Source organism: Crocuta crocuta, unplaced genomic scaffold (genome assembly GCF_008692635.1).
Source record: "Crocuta crocuta isolate KB4526 unplaced genomic scaffold, BGI_CrCroc_1.0 scaffold862, whole genome shotgun sequence".
NCBI classification, from domain to species: Eukaryota; Metazoa; Chordata; class Mammalia; order Carnivora; family Hyaenidae; genus Crocuta; species Crocuta crocuta.
The window spans coordinates 1499836-1519241 of NW_027529584.1; the positions used below are offsets into that span (position 1 = coordinate 1499836).

The 19406-nt window shown below is 54.8% G+C and overlaps 1 protein-coding gene across 2 annotated transcripts in view; it reads right to left on the reverse strand.

The window, feature by feature from the left end:
- Positions 1–8327: 8327 nt before the first annotated feature.
- Positions 8328–19406, reverse strand: part of TMEM132C (transmembrane protein 132C) — a 115150-nt gene continuing 104071 nt past the window's right edge. For both annotated transcript variants that reach the window (XM_077761725.1, XM_077761726.1), the window contains exons 4-7: positions 15799–16004; positions 14451–14724; positions 13345–13536; positions 8328–9602 (exon numbers count right to left, since the gene is read on the reverse strand). In XM_077761725.1, the coding sequence (XP_077617851.1) occupies positions 8412–9602; positions 13345–13536; positions 14451–14724; positions 15799–16004 (1863 nt within the window). In that variant the 3' untranslated portion in view covers positions 8328–8411. The remainder of the gene's footprint in view (positions 9603–13344; positions 13537–14450; positions 14725–15798; positions 16005–19406) is intronic.

The following is a 19406-nucleotide window of genomic DNA, read 5'->3' on the forward strand; positions in this document are numbered from 1 at the left end:
AAATTTCAGTACTTGCACTGGAGTCTGTGAGACATGCATCTTGGTGTTTACTCAATAAATTTAATTTCTGTCAAGGCAGACATCTCTAAAGGCTTACATCAGAGAGTTCCCTTACGCTCTCTGGCCGCCTTGGGTTTGATGCACACAGAAGGAGCATAGGTGTGGGGTGGTTTTAGGCAGCCTCGCAAGGTCGTCTCCAGGCCCCACGAGGGGCGGGAAGCCTAGAATGATCCTGTGGATTCCAGAGCAGCCCGGCTGGGAGCGGTCCTGGAAGGGGCTGTGCTGGGCTTAGGAGTGGCCCGGCAGGTGCCCATGTGGATGGACGGACCCCCAGCTGGGGTCCTCCCTCCCCCCCTCTCTCCTACAGTGTCATGGGACCCCAAGCCTGTTGGAGCTTAGATGCATTCCTGGGGAGCAAGGGGGGAAATACGAATTTCTTGCAATTAAATTCTTGTTCCTGAAGGTAAAAGACTTCATAAGAAAAGTTAACTTCAGTTATAGCAAAAAAAAAATTATATTTTTTTGCAGACCTGAATTTGTGGCCTAAGAGACATTCCACTGGAAATAAGTTTTCTTATCTCGAGGTTGTTTAAATTGGGAGCCCATTTACTTTTCCTATAGTAAGTCATTTATTTATTATTTAGGTCATTTGTTAAGAGGCAGAAGATTCTGGAACCTTCCATGTCTGCCTGAGGCCATGAGTGTCCTCGCTATAAACAGCAAGAATGGTCATTTAGAGTGGAAATGAGGAGTACGCTCTTCTATGCTCCTCTGAACTCTGACTCTGCGTGATTACAGTGTTTCTTCTTCATGAAATGGGTCACTTTTATTGGAAAGTGTCTGATATATGTTTGAACCCTGCTGTGCGTTGGCATCAGTTCAGTCCCCGGATTTCTATAAATCGTGGGGTCTGCTGCAGTTTGCATCTACTCTCCTGGGTGGAGAACCACGCCAGGCCCCCAGAATGAGGACGTCATTTACGCCAGGCCCCAGCCCGAAGGGAATGCGGAGAGAGAGGAGTACTTCTTACTCAGAGCCGGCACCCCACGCAAACACCCCCACGCTGTGGGACGGTGGCTGTTAACCCTGAGCCGCACAGAGCCGGCCCCCTGCTACGGCCTGGGCCACAGCGCCCCACGCAGGCGTTTCTACACACGTTATTTGTTGGAGCTTCATTTGTTTTCACCAATCGATCATGACCTTGGTTAACAGATGAACCGTCTGCACAAGGTCTTTCCTTTCTCTTAACCCTACACGTGACCCATTCGCAAATGCCCACGGTCTTCTGTCTCAGGCGGAGTGATTGTGGGACAAGGATCTGGGCGCGAGTGTGCCTAACCTTGTATGTTCGGGCTGGAGTAGCGTTCCTCGTGACAGAACCCCGCGTTGTGACCTTATTTGGAAAGAAGGTCTTTGCAGAGGTAACTGCAAGGACGGACTAGGGGGAAGGCCTGAATCCAAGGACTGGCTTCCTTCATTATAAGAAGGGCAGAGACACAGGGAAGCACACAGAGCGGACACCGTGAAGACAGAGACAGAGACAGGGATGAGGCAGCACCAAGCTAGGGAAAGCCCGGAGCTGCCCGGAGCTGGAAGAGGCGAGGAAAGACTCTCGCTGGAGCCTCCGGGGCGAGCGTGGTCCTCCCGACGTCTCTGGCCCCTGAACTGCGAGAGAATCCATTTCTGACCCCCCCGACCCCGCCCCAGCATAGTCAACACCCAGTGTTGTGTTAGTACCAGGGGTACGACACAGTGATTCAGAAATTGCATTCATTGCTCACGACAAGGGCACTCCCGAATCTCCCTCCTCTATTTCACCCCTCCCCCAAGCGCCTCCCCTCCGGTAGCCGTCAGGGTGTGCTCTGTAGTCAAGGGTGTGCTTTTGGTCTGTCTCTTTTCCTTTGCTTGTTTGTTTTGTTTCTTAAATTCCACCCATGAGTGAAAGCCTATGGTGTCTGTCTTTCTCTGACTTGTTTCACTTAGCATTATACTCTCTTGTTTCGTCCATGTCGCTGCAAATGGCAAGATTTCATTCTTTTGGTGGCTGAGTAATATTCCATTGTATATATACACCTCATCTCCTTTATCCGTTCATCTACTGACGGACACTTGGGCTGCTTCCCTGATTTGGCTGGTGTAGATAATGCTGCTGTAAACATGGGTGCGTGTATCCCTTTGAATGAGTGTTTTTGTATTCTTTGGGCAACTAAGCAGTAGGCAATCACTGGATCATAGGGTAGTTCTGTTCTCAACGTCTAGAGGAACCTCCAGACCGTTTCCCAGAGCAGCTGCACCGCTTTGCGTTCCCGCCAGCAGTGCATGAGCGTCCTCCCTTCTCCACATCCTCGGAGCACCTGTTGTTTCTTGTGTTGTTGATTTTAGCCGCTCTGACAGGTGTGAGCTGATATCTCATTGTGATTTTGATTTGTATTTCCCTAATGGTAAGTGACGTTGAGCATCGTTTCATGTGTCTGTCGGCCATCTGGATGTCTTCTTTGGAGAAGTGTCTGTTCATGTCTTCTGCCCATTTTTTAATTGGATTTTTTTTTGTATGTTGAGCTGTATCAACTCTTTATATAATTTAGGTACGAATCCTTAACGGATATGTCATTTGCAAACGTCTTCTCCCATTCCATAGGTTGTCTTTGCGAGAGAATAAATTTCTGTTGTCTTACGTCACTCAGTTTGCTACAGCGGCCCCAGGACACTGACACATGCAGTAATTCCCAACATTCATGATGTAACAGGTTCCTGCCATGCCCAATTCCCAGGTACCAGTGAGATGTCCCTGAATGACGATTTGGGAAGAGCATCCCATGATCAGATCTGGTGAGCCAGGGTGAACTTGCTGTGGGGCGTCCCCCGATGGTGTTCAACAGACCTCCGAGTCCTCCCACCCCAAGCGATTTCTGGTTCTCCACGGCAACATCAGCTGCCTCTGGCTTCAGGGCCTTTGCACCTACCCTTGTTTGTCTGCAGACCGTGACCCAGAAATAGTCTTGTGTCCTGACCTGCCAAGCAGTCCCTTCCACAAACGCTGCCCGATTATTCTTCACCACATCAGCGTATGTCGTTTGTTGCGCTATTTATTTGCAATCTGGTATCATCTCATTGATTCTGTTCATATCTGTGTTATCTGCCTCACCCCCCACGGGACTATGGGCTCCACACGGATAGGGACCCCGGTGCTCCCGTCTGTGGTCATATTACAGAGGCTCGTGTCTCAGCCACCGCGCGGTCTCTGCGTGCACTACCTGACGGGACGGGGGAACGTACTTCACCCTCTGTGCCGTCTAACCCCGTCCGGTCACAGCAGCGTGACGGCTCTCTCCTTCCCTGGCTGACACCGTGCTCCCAAGGTGCGGCACTCAGTCCTCACAGATGACAGGGCCCAGCGTTCCCACCGTGCCCTCACTCGGAGGACAGAGAAAACCAGAGAAAATGTAAATCCTGACCCCGAACTTAACCCGCGTTTTTAAGATCAATGAAATTTCACAGTCTGGTAATTTCTTTCCACCCAAATGCCCTTTTTGACAGAAAAAAAAGGCTTTTGGACATTTTTGGTCAGTAGAATATAAATTGGAAAAAAAGTCCCAATTTGCTTCACTCTGTGAAACATTATCTAATGTTCTCCCTGAAAGAGAAACCGTAACAGGGTGACCTGACTTCTCCTCCTCAGCATTTTTTTTTATAAACCTTGCTCCATCCAAACTTTCCAGTGAGCATCTACCCCTCAAAGAGCTGCTAAGTCAGAGCCCTTGGGTTTTCCTTTTGTTTATTCGTTTGCTGCGTAGAAGGAGTTAACAAGCCTTTCCGAACAAACACTTAGGAAACCCGCCCAATGCAGGTTTTTTTTTAATGTTTTATTTATTTCTAGGAGAGAGAGAGAGAGACAGCGTGAGCAGGGGAGGGTCAGAGAGAGAGGGAGACACAGAATCTGAAACAGGCTCCAGGCTCTGAGCTGGCAGTCAGCACAGAGCCCGACGCGGGGCTCGAACCCACGAACCGCGAGATCATGACCTAAGCGAAAGTCGGACGCTTAACCGACTAAGCCACCCAGGTGCCCCATGCAGTTTTCCCAGCTGGAAATTTCAAGATGCAGAAACTAACGCAAAACCTCAGCATTTGTTCAAAGGTTTGACTGGCTTGGGCCGCCGTGAAGAACTTGGCTCACATGCCCGTTGGGAGAGCTGCCCTGTCCCGTGCACTTGGCCGCGTTCTCAGCAGCGCGGTGGGGGAGGGAGTGACTCCACGGATGTGAGCTGGGCTCCCGCTCTCCCCACCTGTGCGGGGCTGGGAGTCTGTCCGGGTCAGCCAGCGGCTGGCACGCCACCCCGTGTCGGCCAAGCCATGTGTCCCCATCAGAGGCTGTCCTGGCGTCCACCTGTGTCCCAGGTGCCTCCTGTCCGCCTGACTCTGCACCCCTTCCTTCCAGCACCCAGCACCCCTGGCTTTTAGGGGACCCCTGCCTCCTACCTGCCTGGGGGCATCCATTCTCCCAGCGGCTCTTAACCAGAAGCCCCACTGGGAGACGACAGTCAGCTCAGCCTTTAACGCCTCTGTATCATTTGCTGCCCTTAGATTCCGAGTCATTGTCCCATTCACGCCCAGTTCGGGGACTGGCGAGTGCCTCACGGCGCAATTGCGCGCGGCTTACGGGGCTCCCTTCCCTGCAGCCCCTCTTCTCAGGCATCTGGGTCCACAGCTGCGCCGCCTTCACAGGCCTGGATGTAGGTTCCGTCTGTCCAGCCCGGCGAGCCTGCCCTCAGCTCGGGCTGTGCCATGGTGTTCAGGCTCTGAGTCCCGCAGGCCAACTGCCTGTCCCCCAAGAAGAAGAGCGGTGGGTGGCACACGGGCTCACTCCACTGGCTCCCCACCGCCCTGGGGTCTTTGACCTGCGACGCCCACGCCTGGACGGCTCTCCGGTGCCTTCAAACAGCTGCTTTTTAGCCTTCACACGACTTAGAAGCACTTGGATGGAGGCAACCGGCCCCCGGCCACGGAAGGTGAGGCTGGCGCTCCCCCTGACCCCTTCCCGTCGTCCCTGGTGCCCCGCCCGCCTCTGGATGCACCGTGATGCCTCGCTTGACAAGCAGGTGGTGCTGTGTTCAGATGAGCGGCTTGGCCTCTCCTCCGGGTGGACGCACCTCGGCCAGCAAGGCTGCGGCTTGATTTCAGTCTTGGGCTCCCGTCCCCCCGGCGGGGCCCCACGTGCACCGCGCCGCCTGTGCCCCACACGTGACCGTCATCACCATACGTCTTCTATCGAGGGCCACAGGCCCGTCCCTGTTCGTGACGTCGAAAATCAGTATTTGCACTTTGGCCTCAACTGTGGGAGAAAGAAGACTCCTGAGGACAAAAGCGTGGACGTCCGCCTCGGAAGCAGCTGTTCTTATGCTTTACTTTGCTCACGCACTACGTTCAAAACTGAAAAAAAAATTTAAAGCCAGATCTGTAATGGTATGTTTTCTTTTTTAAAAAATATTAAAATTTTTTTAGATGTTAATTTATTTTTAAGAGAGAGAGAAAGACGGGGCGGGAGCAGAGGAGGGGCAGAGAGAGAGGGAGACGCAGAATCCGAAGCAGCTCCAGGCTCTGAGCTGTCAGCACAGAGCCCAGTGTGGGGCTCGAACCCACGCACCACGAGATCACGACCTGAGCCGAAGTCGGACGCTTAACCGACGGAGCCCTCAGGCGCCCCTGAAATGCAAGCTGTAGACGTACACTATGTTAACTTGGAAAATAACAAAGATCTTCCAATTTTACAGCCAGTCAGTCCCAGGGGAAACGGGACCAAGCAGTCACCCCAACTGGACTCTGAGCTGTGCCCCCACCAGAGCGGGTGTCCCCTGAGCCCCCTGTCCCCCCGCCTCACGGACCACATGCGTGCTTGGCCAGGACCGCCGTCCGGCTTGCTGCAGGAGCACGCGGTGAGGCTGCGTCTGATCCCTCCCTACGCCCAGGGAGCGCCAACCAGAGCCCTCCTTCCCGTTATCTGGAGCCTTCACCTTTTAAAGAAACATGTGAGAGGCCCCTGGGGGGCTCAGTCAGCTCAGGTCATGATCTCACGGTTCGTGGGTTCGAGCCCCGCGTCGGGCTCTGTGCTGACAGCTCAGAGCCTGGAGCTGCTTCGGATTCTGTGTCTCCCTCTCTCTCTGCCCCTCCCCTGCTCACGCTGTCTCTCTCTCTCTCTCTCTCTCTCTCTCTCAGAAATAAATAAAACATTTAAAAAAATAAAGAAACATGTGAGCTAGTCAGGTCGGTAGCTGGATTTGGGAGCGGACACCCAAGGTGTTGGAGACCGTGCTGTCCCACTGACCGCACAGCGTCCAGCCGTGCTGTGCGGGCACCGGGATCTCCTGGTGCCTTGATTAGGCAAACCTCACAGTCACATTAACCGCGGCAGCTCCGCACGAGAAGAGCCGCTGTCACTTGGTGACGCTGCGGGAATGATGACCCTGCTTGGGGAGTGGTCAGGGGCCTCCCAGCAGGATAAAGATGCTGGCACATCTGGGCAAATCCAGAGGTTTCCTGGAGCTGGGGCTTCCCAGGAATGGGAAGTGACGGTAACGGGCATGGAGTTTCTTTTCGGGATGATGGAAATTTTCTACAATCAGTGTGGCGCCGGAGGCCCAACTCTTTGAACAAACTAAAAAACCACTGTATTGTATGCTTCAAATGGGTTAATTCTATGGCAAGTGAATTGTGTCTTAATAAAGCTGGTACTAAAAAATACATCCCACCTTATCTTCTACCAAAACGTTCTCTACCCCCAACTAACCAACAGCCCCCACGGTCCCGCTGAGACTTCAAACAAACACAAAACAGTCCCCATAAAAGCAGCCCTTTCCCCTAGATGGGACTCGAGCCCTTTCCATCCAGTGTCAAGGGCCCCTCTCTCTCTGGGGCGGATCTCAAACCCGCGGCCTCCGCGTCGCCCTGGAACTTGTCAGGAATGAGGTTTCTGGAGCTCCCGCAGCAACCTGGGTTTTAGGAGCCGTCCTGACACGCGTGCGGGCGGGCGTGGGAGCCGCCGGGGTGGACGGCCGTGGACGAGAAGTCCCAGGAAGCCGCGGGACCCAGAGGAAGAAAGGAGGAGGTTGTTGGTGCCTGTGCTGTCACTCGGGCCGTGTAGACAGGTGTCTTCTGCAGCGAGTTGTACATTTAGGGGGAGAGGAAGTCGGAGTGAACTGAAAAAAGAAACACCCCACAAGGTACTGACTTGTCAAGGCATGGAAAGCATTTTAATGACAATTGGCATCACAGGTATAAATAAATATCTCCTTTCCATCTATAATATGTGCTAGAAATATCTTTTTTGAAAAGGTCACGAGGCTCCAAGGACCCTTTCTTAGCTACCGATTTTAGTAATTTAAAAAAATAAGAATAACGAGCCTCCTGGGTGAGCGGCGCCTACTGAGAGCGGGGACCCCGGGCCTGGGGGGTCACCGAGGGGCCGATTCAGGAAGCGTTGCTCCTCTCTGCCACACACAATCGACTTTGGATGAGTGCGTTTTTGCAACGTGCCGCTGCACAATTAGGCTGTTAAAAACCACAGTTGACTGACAATCTAACATAGATTTTTATCATCTCGGTCCACCGGCTCTGGCCTGGGGGTGGGTGTGGTGGAGGGCAAGGTCAAGCTCAAGGGAGCGCCTCCCCTCCCCCTTTGAGTGTTAAACCCCGGTGGATGTCAACAAGGCTGGAGGGGATACCGAAAAGCGTCAAACTTACTACTTAAAGGATGTGTAAATGCAGACCGTTTCTAAGAATTCACCTAATGTATAAAGTACGTTTGATTTAGGAAAAATGTACCATTTGGTGCTTGGAAATAAACATTAAATACAAATCAAATGGCAACTTAGGACACAGAGAAAACCTGTTGGAAGGAGGGCGGAAAATGGAGAGAAGATTATCAAGGAAAGATTGAAAACCCTGATTCCTCAGGCCCAGAGGCCCCCGGGGCTCGGGACCGACGACTCCTCGCTGCGCGGCCGGCCGTCCTCGGAAGCAGGGACACTGAACTCGGACGGGAATGGTCTCTCAGCGGGAGCTCGTTGCCGATTTTGCTACTTTATTAGAAATATAAATAAAGAGATGATTCCTTCTGTCTTTTTATTTGTCTTTTTGCATTTTTTTAACAAATAATTTTTGGTAGCTTGTCTGGGTTATGTTTCGACTGGTAAAATCATCTGCCTAGCGTGGGCCCTGCTGCAGTTCGGGGGCTCGGTCAGCAGCCCACCCAGAGTTGGCTCCGCTGAAGCCAACCCGAAACTGCCATCATCGACGGCTAGAAAAGTCCCTGCTACAAAAGACAGGTGGCCCTTCTCAGAGGCCCCAGGACTCGCGCAGCCTCTTGGTGGGAAGGGGGGGCCCTGCAGCCGGACCCGCTGTGGAGCCCAGCGAGGGGCCTATGCCTGTTCCTTGAATTTCTCCAGGTAGTTTCTGAGCTCCCGGGGGGCGCCCGCGGCCGCGTCCTGGCACACCCACTTGATGTCCTCGCCCCCGCCACCGCCCAGGATGGAGTTCACGGTGGGGCAGCCGCTGTCCGGCGAGACGGTGGTGAAGGTGGTGAACTTCACCTTCTTCCTTTTGGAGGTGGGCGAGTGCAGGGGCTCGGGCTTCGGGTCCCTGGCCCGCCCGCCCCCCGGGTCCGGCCTGTGCACCTGGCCTTGCACGTGCTGCTGGGCGCCGCCGTCCAGCAGCAGACGGCCGCTCTCCTCGCTGCTGCCCGGCCCGCGGTCCAGGGCCGTCGTGTGCTCGTCCCGCGGCAGGGAGCCCTCGGCCGCGTGCTCCAGGAGCTCGGCCTCATTGCCCAGCCACACCCAGTCGTGCGAGTGGGTCACGGAGGCCTGGCCTTCCAGCGGCACCTGCTTGTGCCGGTACTTGAGGGCGAATGTGGCGCAGTTGATGAGGAAGACGAGGATGGCCAGGCAGAAGACGCCCAGCAGGGCGTACATGCCGATCTCCAGGTCGCTCAGGCCCCGGGGCGTCTGCACCAGGTCGCTGGCCCCCAGCCCGCTCCCCGCGCCGGGCAGGTCCACCCGGGCCGGGAAGTTGGTGAAGTCCAAGGGGATGCTCTGCAGGGGGCCCTCCCCGGACGGCCTGCCCAAGTCCGGCCGGCCGCTCGTCACTACCCTGCGGTCCAGCGGCGGCCGGGCCGTGGTGCCGCCCCTGCGCAGGGCGCCTTCCTCGCGCTCCACGGACGAGCCGCCATGCGGGGGCCCCTCGGGCTCCTGAGCCTTCTGCCGGCGGTCACTGGCATGGTTCTTGATCTCGCCCTCGTCGCCGTTCCCGCCGGGACTCGAGTCGGCGTCGTTCTGGCCGAACTTGACCCTGACGCTGCCCACGCCCACGGCCAGGACGCTCTTGCGTTTGGACTTCTGGCACGCCTCCGCGATGGTCATGTCCACACGGACCAGGGGCCCCTGGCCTTCCCCTTCGGCCATCACAACCGGCCACCTGGGGGAGCGGGCCTGGGGGATGGACACGACGGCCTCGTCCAGGGAGGTGGCCGTCAGGGCGAAGTCCCTGGTGTCGTAGATGTCGAGGGGCGCCACCGAGCCGTCGCTGAGGTGGAGCCACGTGCTGACCACGGCTTCCTGCGGGGAGAGAGGCCGTTAGGAGGACGGCAGCGCGGGGTGCGCCCACTTAGGAGCCTGCCCGCGGCCCAGACCAGACCCCAAGGAGTCAGGAGCTGGACACAAATCCAGGCCTGGGGGCTGACGGGTCTGAGGAGGAAACATTCAAGTTTTACATCATGATCAGAGAATCGCTGTGATTGGATAAGAACGCAGGCAGACACGCAGGTACGGCTGGGGAAACCCGCCAGGAAGCCTCCTGAGATGCCGCCACGGCTTTATCCCCAGACTCGGCGTGGAGCCTGCCGACCCCCGCAGCCGTGCTGGGGCTCCCACCTCGCGTACGGGGGTCCAGCCTGCTGCCAAGCCTGGACGGCCCATGATAATCTCCCTACCTCGGGATCCCTGCTCACATCTGCGAAGTCTGTTTGGCCCCCGAGGTGAGGCATTCACAGGCGCTGGGACGCGGCCGACCTCAGCACCCCCGTGTTCCAGCCGCCACACTGGCCGCTGTGCCTCCCGGGAGCCCGCACCCTGTGTCCTCTGCGCCCGGAGTCACTTTACCCTCAGAGCGACACCCGAGGTAGGTACTGTCCTATCACAGCTTCGCATGCTGCAGGTGAGGGGCGGGATCATGGACAGCATGGGGGGGGGGGTCAGGGAAGTGGCGCAATACGGGGTTTGAGCCCGGTGGTCGGTCCGGCAGTCCTCGCCACCGCCGACGCTCAGCACGATACTTTTGATGTGTCTGGAACTCTCCCCTGTTGTCTAAGACCAGACGTTTAGGGACACATGTCAGAAGCCCACGTCCGACACCGACCCCAGGGGTCTGTTGTGGGTCAAGGATCCTGTACCCCCTCTGGTCCTGGCCTCTGGACATGACGACCGAGGGCCGAGAATCTGACGTGAGTTGTGAGTTAAATGCACTGCTGCACTATTTCTCCTGGTCCGTTTTTGTGTAAACAATCCTGTTTCCCCAGCAGAAAGTGAGAGTGTGAACCCCTCCACCCTAGGGTCTGAGACGGACATCTACTTGGCCCAGACCCTTCCTATCCCTCTCTTCTGCCTGGGGCTGAACACCAGCTTCCCTTTGGAGCACCGAGTCCTCCCCACTCAGAGTGCGAGCCCTGCGGGGGGTGGGGAGGGAGGTGTGGAGAGGACTCCTAGAAACAGTGTTCCCGTTGAAATTACCCAACGGCTAGTTTGCAAAGCAGATTAGACACGTTTGGGAAGAGAGTCAGCGTCCAGGGAGCCGGAGCTAAGGAATTTACCGAAAACACAATCACAGGAATACAAAGAAATGGGACACTCGAAAGGCATGATGGGAGAAAGGAAGGACAGTATGAGAGCGACCGACAGCTTTCGGTGAGAAGTTCCAGAGGGAACGACTATGGAGAAGGCAAATGGGGGACAGCAGTATCCACAGAAATAGTGCCTGGACATTCTCTAGCATTCAGGACAACTGGATCTAGCTTGACCTGAAGACAGCTCCCCAGGCATGAACTGATACATACCCATGTCTGCCTGGACCCAGCCAGGGTCTGGTCTTTGTCCCTAGTAACTGCAGGCCCAGCCAGCACCCGCTGCATGAGAGGAGGGGGTGAGGCCGTGCCCGAAATCTCAGGACAGCTCAGCGCTCACTGTCGGCCACCCCTCTCGGTGTCTGCCCGCTCAGCTTTCAGCGGTCAGTTCTGCAAGATTGTTTTGTCTGAAGGCATTCCCTGGCCTCCGGGACCTGTGTGGTCGTGTCTGGAGCCAGAAGTGCATAGGAATGAGCACTCCCCCAAACAGCCCTCAACAACAACGGACAGAAGAGGTGACACGCATCCCAGCTCCCCGGGCCCTGGTCAACACCGGTTGGTGATTTCTCCAGAAGACGCAGGCCACCGCCGTGCGCTGCTGGAGCCTGCGTCCTTGATCGTGAAGCCTCGTGGCAGGCTCAGCTTCTGGGGGATCAAAACTGAGATGACATGGCTCAGTGACTTTGCTTCCCCCCCGTCCCCTCTGTCCACAGCAACTGGCAAGTCCCCTTCTAATGGCTAAATCGAATGCATTGATGCTGGCCGATTTCTCATTTCATCCTTCTGTCCTGACTCTGAGAACAGACGAGGCGCAGGCAAGGTATCTGCTATCGCCCTAGCATTTATGGATGTAAAAATCCTCCCGACTTTGGATTTCAGAGCTGAAATATCAAGAGCAAGGTGCCAACCTTCCACACGCCAAGGCCTAGGATAACGACACTCTTCACACGGTCTGCGGGTTCATCTTCCTTGACTTTCCATCCTGAACTAATTTTTCTTCACAAACTGTAGATGGAGAAAGAACTTCACATAAAACAAGCCCCCCGAATGGCAGACGATCCAAATGACGCTTTCAGAACCCCGCGGGCTGGCCCACGTCCGTCTGCAGCAGCGCTGCTGTGTGATTGAGTGCTGGGTCCCTCCATTAGCTCGTTCCGGGGAGGCTGGAAGGCAGCACTTGCCCAGGAGGAGCCAACACATTTCCCCAAAGATGAGAAATTGGGAATGACTTAAAACAACGCGTGGCCAGGGATGATTTAGAGCTCCATCCTTTCCAGAGTCGTGTCTGCAAGTCAGATGATCTACATCCATAAATCCCCCCGAGTCAGCGCGGGGACCTCCAATCACCATCAGCCGATGAAGACAGATGGGAGACACTGGATGGGGGTCGGGGCCCCTGCCCCCCAGCCAGGAAGGTTGTGATGCCAATCATCCCCTAATGAATTACCCAATCTCAGCAAATAGCTCCGTGCTCTCTGCCTTGTCTCCCCACTTTCCTCCACTCCCCTTGCTGGGCTCCGTAGAGAGTAGAGAACAGCACACCCCCAGGAGAGACGAGTCGGAAGCCAGCGATGGGGGCCTGACGTGGATGTGAATGTTCCCCAGGACCCTGCTGCCGACACACTGGAGCCAAGTCAGCTAGCTTCACACACTTTCCGGAATGATCCGCCCTGATCTTTGGAGCCTGGGGATACAATGAGATGCCACTCCCGTGATTATGCTGTGTTCTGTGGTGCAGCCGACCTTAAGATAGGGAGATCTGCGTGGATTATGTGGGTGAGCCCCGTGTAGACACGTGAGCCTTTCAAAGCAGTGAGGTTTCTCTAGCTGACAGCTGAGGGGAGGTTAGAGATTTAAGGCATAAAAGGACTCCATGCACGTTGCTGGTTTCGAAGATAATGGGGTTTGGGAAATGAGAAGGAACACGGGTGGCCTTAGGGAGCTGAGAAAGCCCCCCCCCCCTCCCCCGGAACAGCTGGCAAAGACACAGACACCTGTCACAGAAGTGCAGCGACACGAACAAGCATGGAGGCTGACCGATTATTCCCCGAACACGCCAGGAAGAGTCCGCCAGCTCTCTCTGCTCTCAGCCTGTGGGCCCTGAGCCCCCCTGGCCCCCGGCCCACCGAGCTGAGCCCGCCCAGGGCCCCGACCCACCAAGCTGAGCCCCTCCCCACCCCGCGCCCCCGGCCCACCGAGCTGAGCTAATAAGTGGGTGTTGCTGTAAGCCACCGAGCCTGTGGCAACAGGAAGTCACTAGCGCACACCTGTGCACTGGGCGTCACCTGTCCAGTTCATGGCAGAGCCTGTAACTGGCATGCCGCAGCCTTGTGGCTTTTCACAGCCCCCATCACTGGGTCGGCTACCCTGCCCCGTGCCTCCCTCCTCCTGCCCCTTCTGCTGAGTCAGATACAGCAACTGCCCTGCGCCTCTAGGCCTCTGCCTTCTAGAACCATCCCCACCTGCTTGGGAGTCCGAAGCAGCTCCTGAGCGGTGGCCACCGCTGTGATGGTCTTGCTGTCCTCTGCACTGGGGTGGAGGGTGACAGACAGCCCAGCCACCAGCTGGATGGCCAAGTCCGTCACTGACACCTTGTCATCCAACACGGTGACCGTTTTCTCTGCCAGGATGGAGTCTGACAGCGGGGACAGTACCTGTGGGATGGACAGGATGGAAGACTGATTCCCAGATTCTGGAAGCTTCCCCGGCAACTTCCTCCTTCCCCCAGGCCTGGAGCAGCGTGGGGGGCGGGGGGGAGGAGCCACACACCCTCACTAGAGATATACCAGCCCAGGCCATGCCTTTGCAAGGGTCAGATAAAGCCGCCCTCCCCAAGACACTTTAGCTCTGTGGGGAAATGACAATCGATATTAAAATCCATTCTGTTTTTAAAGGGAAATGACCCCTCTCACTGGGATGAGGCGCTCTTGTATGATGCACAACTTGGTTAACCGTGCATGGCAATCCTGCTGACCAGGCTCACGAAGAGTCACACAAGACTTGACTTTGTGCAACCTGAATCACGTGCTAAATGAACTTGACCTACAGGATTAACCGTGGGACCTGAACTTGAACTACGGGATTAATTGTGGGGGGACTGAATCATAGCCTACTCTCCCCCCAGAGGGTGCAGTCACTTCGGAAAAGGGTCACCACTCCTGGTCATGTGCGTTTCCTTGAACAAAAAGCGTAGTAGGACTTTGAAGAGAGTTTTCTGGATGGATCCATGGCGGAATGACTAAATGCCTCATGGGAAGGAGGGAGGCGCCCTCCCCTGGCCATGGGCGTGAGCAGCATGCAAGGGAGGGGAGGGGGCTTCTGAGAGGCATAGGAGATGTAGGTGTGGACAGCGGGATGANGTGAGGGGCGGAGGGGGTGTGGCCATCGTCTTCCCAGTTCTGCTCATGAGGACGCTGGGAGCCCCAGGGCTGGTCCTCGCTCACCTTCTGGTGCCCCGGGGATGCCGCCCTGGGCGCCAGGAATTGGGCACCATGACCGCCCTTCCTGGGAGCCGCCCCCCGTGCCTGGCACGGCGCTCAGGGCAGCAGCGGCGAGCTCCGGCCCCTACCTGGATGGTGGTCATGCCGACCTCCCGCCCGACCAGCACCCGGTTGTCCTGGAGCGTGGCCACGCGAGGCTCCTCCAGCTTCATGAAGTCTGCGACCAGGTGGGTGACGTCCGCCTGCCAGTCGGGGCCCAGCAGGCGGCTGGGCTGGCCCCACGGGCCGGCGCCCTCGGCCACAAACTGGGTGAGCACCCGCACGGTGGCGTGCTGGTACTGCAGGGCACAGCCTCGGCCCCGGCGCTCTTCCTCGTCTTCATCCTCGCTCTCCCGTGTGGGCCTTGGGGGGACGAGAAGCTCTCAGGTCCCGGGAAAGGGCTGGGACACTCGAGTCCCAGGCCAGACGGACAGGAGCCCGCCCAGCCTCCACGGGGCAACCTCCAGGCGGGGGCCTCAGGGCCCCACGGGAGTGCTGTTAACAGGCAGCACCGAGGGTTAGACGTCTTTCCGGGAGACATTTACTGACAAACGGCTTAAGAGCTAATACTTAGGAAGCCTCCACTGTCCAATAAATAGGTAGCATGTGCCCATTTATAATTTAATTTAAATGAATAAGAATGAGGTAAATCAAAAATTTAAACTTCTTGGGCACGCAAGGTATAAACCAAGTGCTCCATAACCACGTGTGCTAGTGGCCGCCATATTGGAGAATGTGGTTCTAGAACATTCCACTACTGCAGCAGGTCCTATTGGGCAGAGCTGTATTACTCTCTTGAGATGTGACCTTCAAGCTGCCCACGTATGGACTCTTAATCTCATAACACTAATGTTATTATTCTTATGTTCTGGGGAGGGAGGTTAGGGACCCTGCCCAAGCTCACAGAGCTAGAAAGTGGCAGAAAGACTCAGGTCTGCCCTCCCCAGAGTCACACAGAATAAAGAGCCGTTTTTTAAAGAGCAAACAGTAACACCACAGTCCAATATAAGTGCAGTTAAATTTTATGTAGTAATTTGGTGCACACGTTGCTTATCAAGCTTATGGATGTTCACAAAGCACAGAAGAAGGAATCACTGTTTGGCTTAGAGAAAATAACCCAAAATTCAGATTCCCCAGGGCGCCGAGGGGCTAGAAAAATCTGTCTCTTCTGTCACTTCACTTTGCAGGGGGAATAGAGTCTACGAGAAGCCCAAGTGCAGACAGCACGCGGCCTGGGGGCCATGAGGACCCCGCCGCTTCCCAGGCTCCTTCCTGGCTGGCTATCTCAGGCCTCGGTTAGCCTGGAGAAAATGTAATCAAGCATTGTACCGGCGTCTGCCGCGTGCGGGGCCATGCTGGCTCCGTCGGTGGTGGTGTGGTCGGTAACTAAAACCACTGTCACTGCCCCTCTGGTACATCCTTGCATGCTGGGCTCACCTCTTACTGGCCACAATGGGGACCCTCCAGCCTTTAATCTGGCTCAGCTCTGTGTCCGAGACCTCGATCTGCAGAGGCAGTCGGGGCACCCACACGGTGATATGCAGGGGGGCACTCAGATGCTGGTAGGTGAAGTTCACCACTGCGTCCACCTGGCCCTTTATCTCCTTGCCGTTGACAAACACGTAATCACAGCCGTCAGACACCTTCAAAGACAGAAAGGGGATAGAAAGGTCACCGGGTCTGGAGACCACCCTTCTTCATTGTCCTTTTTTCTCTTCCTTCTTCCTTCCTTCCTTCCTTCCTTCCTTCCTTCCTTCCTTCCTTCCTTCCTTCCGCAAAGCACGCATGCTTAATTTAGGTTTCTCCCAACGCAGAGCCTGAGACAAGAATTCAGTGCATTTGGTTTACCTGGGAGGTGGCTCTGGGAGCAGAGTGTGGGAGGAGGTGCGTTTTTCTTTCTTTCTTTTCTTTTTTTGCTGTGAATCAGTTTCTCTGGAACCTCATGAAAGCCTACAAACTTGTCCGCCTGAAGGATAAGGGGCAGGAATACTATCTCCCAGCCCCTCTCTCACTGCCCCTGCGTGTTAACTGCCCTGCACTTCCAGGCTGAGACACAGGCGCATGGCGGCCGAGAAGGCCCCGGGATAGAAGACGGCGGTAGCTCCAGGTGGAAGGTGGTACCGGCCCTACGTGAGCTGAAACCTGCACGGATGCACAGTTGAGGCCGAACTCTGAGTGGGGCCCAGAGGTGACGTCTGCTCAAAAATGGGCCACACCCACGTGTCACCCCAACCAGCCCCCGAGGCCCTGCACGGTTTGTACTGCCTTCCTCTCCAACCCGACTCACTCGCCCTCCATCACGCACAGCCCCGACAGTCTCGGGGACACCGGGCCTTTGCACGTGGGACTCCCTTTGCCTAGGAACACCCTTCCTTCCCTGCTGGCCTGGCCAGGCACCTCCCCGACCCCCCAAGATGGTTTATGTATTTGTATTGTAACTGCTTATCCTGCGAAGGGCAGCGCGGCCATTCCAAAGCGTGTTCCCTACCTGTGTATTCCTTCCCTTGTTTTTCGAGGCCGTACCATGTCATTGCCTCAGGAAAGAGATAAGATAGAGCACAAAGCAAAACAAACATATAGAAAATAAAATAAAAGTCTGCAAGCATTAAGACTGCGTGTTCCAGAGTCTAAACCCTTAGGGAGATGAATCTACATACAGCCCCATGGACATCCTTGGCTGGACGAGCTCCGTGGACAGGGGAGGGGCCGTATGCCCCTAGGGAACGTAAGCAGAACATGTGAAGACTACAAGCCCCTGCTCCCAAGGCCTGGGCAATAATAGTCACATCTCTTGGAAATTAGACTGGGATTATGTTCTGCAGCCTTAATGAATTGAAAATTGAGAATAGAAATCCAGTTGGGTTTTCAAGAAATGACATGTCTTGCATATTCAAGTTTATAGGATATGATTTATACTGGCCCGGTGTGTCCAGATCAACCACCAAACTATGAGATACTTGAAGGAAGGAAGTACATCTTTTTAAAATCTTTGATGCCTTGGTTCTTCACACCGGATGCTCAAGAAGCAGCAGCTTGGCAGAGTGGACACTGGATGGACGAATGCCTGTATTTTGTATGTATGTATGTACGTACGTGTGTATGGATGGATGTATGGATGGATGTGTGGGTGGATGAATAGATGGATGGGTCAGTGGATGGATAGGTGCATGGATAGATGGATGGATGGATAAGTGGGTGGATTCATGGATAGGTGAGTGGATGGATTGGTGGGTGAATGAGTGGATGGATTATTGGATGGTTGGATGGATGGATGGATGGATGGATAGATGAGTGGATGAATGGATTGTGTGTGTGTACATAGATGCAGGTGGATGGATAGATGGATGGGTTGATGGAGAGCTGGATGGATGAATGAACCGAACCCTATCTTCATGGGAATACCTGCTTCAAGACAACCAAAGAAGGATGATCTTAGGGTGAGGGGAGTCGTGATCAGAGACTGAGACATGATGGAGCCAAGATCAGTGGAAACACAGAAGTTTACTTGAAAGCTTACAGAAAGGTCTCAAGCAGTGTTTCCTCACTTTTTTGGGGTCACCGACTCCTTCGAGAACACAAGTCAAGCTCATTCTTGCTCTGGAAATGCATATACCTACGGTTTTGTGTGACATTCCAGAGTTAATGAAGTCACACATGGACTCCTCACATAGCACTTAACATACCAAGCTGTAATTGCCAATTTGCTTCTCTGTCTCCTGTCGAGACTGTGCACACTCTAGAAGAAGCAGCATCTCCTTCGTGGGGTCTGTGGACTCAGTTAAATCACATCGACGCTGAGCAATGAACTTGCGTGATCACCCTCTCTTTCCCCAGCCTCCGGGAACTATGGATGGCTACCCCGGGCCCAATTTTCATCTCCAACTCTCACTTCTGTTTGGAAGGGCAGCTGGTGAGGGCTGGGCTGAGCGAATTTCCTCCATCTGCCGGGGACAGAGGCAGGAGCAGCTGGGAGGGGGGCACATGGATGGGTCCTTCTCACTCACGGTCAAGAGTGGTTTAAAAATGTTTACCTACTGATTAAGGGTGGAAGCCAATTTTAGTTGCTGTCCCAGACTTGCCATTAGCATGGAAACACTGTCCTGGATCTGGGCAGGCATTAGCATAATAGCCGAGCAAGAGTTATATCAGTAATCACTTCTTTAATCAATGTTGTAATTTACAGACCATTGACTTTCCTCATTTATTACCTTCCTGAGCTCTGGTGGGAGGGAACCTGGCTGATCCAGAATATATAAATAATTAAGAGGAACGCCAAGGGTATGGAGTTGTGGTGCATGATAGAGCCATTGTCGCTGCTATTCCTGAAGGTGTCATAAATGTCTGGGGAAGTCTCTGGATGCATTAATCATCTCCTAAGTGGCTAGAAGTGAGAACCACAATATCACAATATCAGTTGGCTTATCTGCAAAAAAAAGAAAAAAAAAAAAAAAAAAAAAAAAAAAGGAACCGAAAACCCAAAGGAATCCTTTCAGTCCCTTGGCTTTGTTTGGGACTCTTTTTCATCTTTCACGGTGGATGGGCCTCCCGCTGAGAAGGCTGCCCGCTGGCCTCTGCCCACTCTGACCTTGAGAGTATCCAGTTTGAACGCATGATGGCCACTGACCCAGCCACTGAGGTCTGCTCTTGGGACCTGGAGAGGCCAGCATGGTTCTGGCTTAGCAGCACATGGTGGGCAGACATCTTCTGTTGACGTTGGGCCTTGACACCTTCCTGGTGACGTCACCTTTCCATGAGGATCCGCTCGGGGACCACTTTCCATAGGGAGAGTAAAGCCTGCTGGTCAACCATTGATTTCCAACGTGACTTCTGACTGAGAAAATAGCCAAGCAGGTTCTCAAAGTTGAGCATCAAGAGGGCAGGTCGACGCAAAGACTGTTGGACCCTCCCCCAGAGTCTCACCTCCCGCTGGGGCCCCCACACCTGCATTTCTAACAAGGTCCTGGGGGTGCTGACGCTGGGGACCACAAATCTGGAGACCACACGCGGAGACTCAGTCCTTCAAGTAATGCAGTTTCCTTCCTTTC